Genomic DNA, 1,547 nt, shown 5'->3' on the forward strand with positions numbered 1-1,547 from the left:
AATGCCTTCATAGTAATAAAACTAGCAGCCAAATAAAGAATTAAGCATAGTATTATAACTTACATTAGAGTTGGTATCCACTTTTATGTCAGTTGTGATGTTTTTGTTTTTCAGCTGGGTGGTAACGTCTGCCAGAAACAACTCGCCTTTCTTAGTTCCAGTCGATGTGATAGCCTGTAGGGAGAGAGAGAAAAAAAAAAAAAAACCAAATTGAATATGATAATAACACCCAAAACCATAAGAAAAATGATTATAGGTTCATCCAGATGCCTGATAACAATCCTGAGCTTATATGAGACAAAAATACTACTCATAGAAAACTCACAAGCTGATATTGCAAACGTTGAATAAAAACCCTGAGCCCCGTCGCCAGAAATCCCATTTCAACTACAATGGGAAACAATTGATATTCAATACCTACCAACTCACTACATTACCAATGCCGAGACTTCAACATGAGCATGTTTGGATTTAATCAAAAGTAAGTCAAAATCTTTAAGTTAATTATTTGATGAACATGATTCTCAAAGCTATCTTTCTTACTATCAAAACTTGTTTTTCTAGAAAAGTTATTGAGTACAATCAAACATGCTCAAGTTCAAAAATATGTAGAACTTCCACCACAGTTGCAGTAGCATTTATCGGCTGTTCAAATCTATAAATTCCTTGCAAGCCTCTATACATATGAATTTGCGAAGACAAACTTAGTATTACACTAGGAATTGTTTCAGAAACACTGCATAATATGGAGGATTAAATTATCCATTTTTCATACTTCTCAGCCTTTGCATAACTAATTAAAAAGACAATTACTTTCAACGTAATTAAAAGACAAACCAATACTCATTCAAAGGGGGAAATTAATGAGCAAAAAATTGTTATTCCCTGATAATTAAAAGGCATAAAAATATATGAATAACATAAGAACCATTTCTTTTCTCCAGAAACTGAATTTCGTTTCATAAATTTCATTACACTGGACCTTTATATACAAACATGGGCATAAGTATATAAATTCACAAATGATAAAATACCTAAAGAAATGTGCATTTTACTCACCACTCCATTTGCAGTGTAAGTAGTGATAGTGAATTTATGATCACCCTGATAATCCCTGTAAAGAAGATCTGAAAACCCACAAATATTATTTCATTAACATCAAATAAATACAATGAATTTTACTCAAAAAAGAAAAACGAAAAAAATTCATTCACCTATATAGATACATGTACAAGTATATATACAAACCCACATGGTTAATTACCTCTGGCTTTCTTGCCAATGTCAGAATAGAGGCCCGGACCCTTTGCCATCACCATTTTCTTATGCTTTGGCTAAAATAAAATGAAAAAGGAAAAAGAAAAAATGAAGGTAGAGAACAGATAAGAATGTTCTAGAGAGAGGGAGCAAGGAAGATTGTTAGTCGCCCTAGCTGGGTTGACTTTCACTGTTTATCGAGCTATTGTGATGGAGAAAATTACCTTTATGACCCTATTATATTTTGTTTATTTAAAAATTGGACTATTCTTGCATTTTCTCAAAAAAAA

General features: G+C 32.1%; 1 protein-coding gene across 2 annotated transcripts; it reads right to left on the bottom strand.

Moving 5' to 3' along the window:
* Positions 1–11: 11 nt before the first annotated feature.
* Positions 12–1,428, bottom strand: LOC111383117 (mitochondrial outer membrane protein porin of 36 kDa-like). Of its 2 annotated transcripts, XM_023007191.1 has the most exons (4): positions 1,265–1,428; positions 1,035–1,127; positions 326–387; positions 12–174 (listed from the first exon to the last, which is right to left on the bottom strand). In XM_023007191.1, exons 1-4 carry the CDS (start codon positions 1,317–1,319, stop codon positions 22–24), a joined length of 363 nt encoding a protein of 120 aa, XP_022862959.1. In that variant the 5' UTR covers positions 1,320–1,428; the 3' UTR covers positions 12–21. The 2 variants fall into 2 exon arrangements, with proteins under 2 accessions (XP_022862959.1, XP_022862960.1); XM_023007192.1 differs by lacking the exon at positions 326–387 and having other exon boundaries at positions 1,060–1,127; positions 1,265–1,421.
* Positions 1,429–1,547: the final 119 nt, after the last annotated feature.

Source organism: Olea europaea, unplaced genomic scaffold (genome assembly GCF_002742605.1).
Source record: "Olea europaea var. sylvestris unplaced genomic scaffold, O_europaea_v1 scaffold26147, whole genome shotgun sequence".
Taxonomy (NCBI): Eukaryota; Viridiplantae; Streptophyta; class Magnoliopsida; order Lamiales; family Oleaceae; genus Olea; species Olea europaea.

Bases quoted from the DNA above. Each gene is read 5' to 3' on its own strand.
- LOC111383117 (XM_023007191.1), bottom strand. From the start codon at position 1,319: ATGGTGATGGCAAAGGGTCCGGGCCTCTATTCTGACATTGGCAAGAAA. The intron at 1,128-1,264 runs GTAATTAACCAT...GTGGGTTTTCAG, and splicing joins CATTGGCAAGAAAGCCAGAG to ATCTTCTTTACAGGGATTAT. The intron at 175-325 runs GTGAGTTTTCTA...CTCTCCCTACAG, and splicing joins AACGTTTGCAATATCAGCTT to GCTATCACATCGACTGGAAC.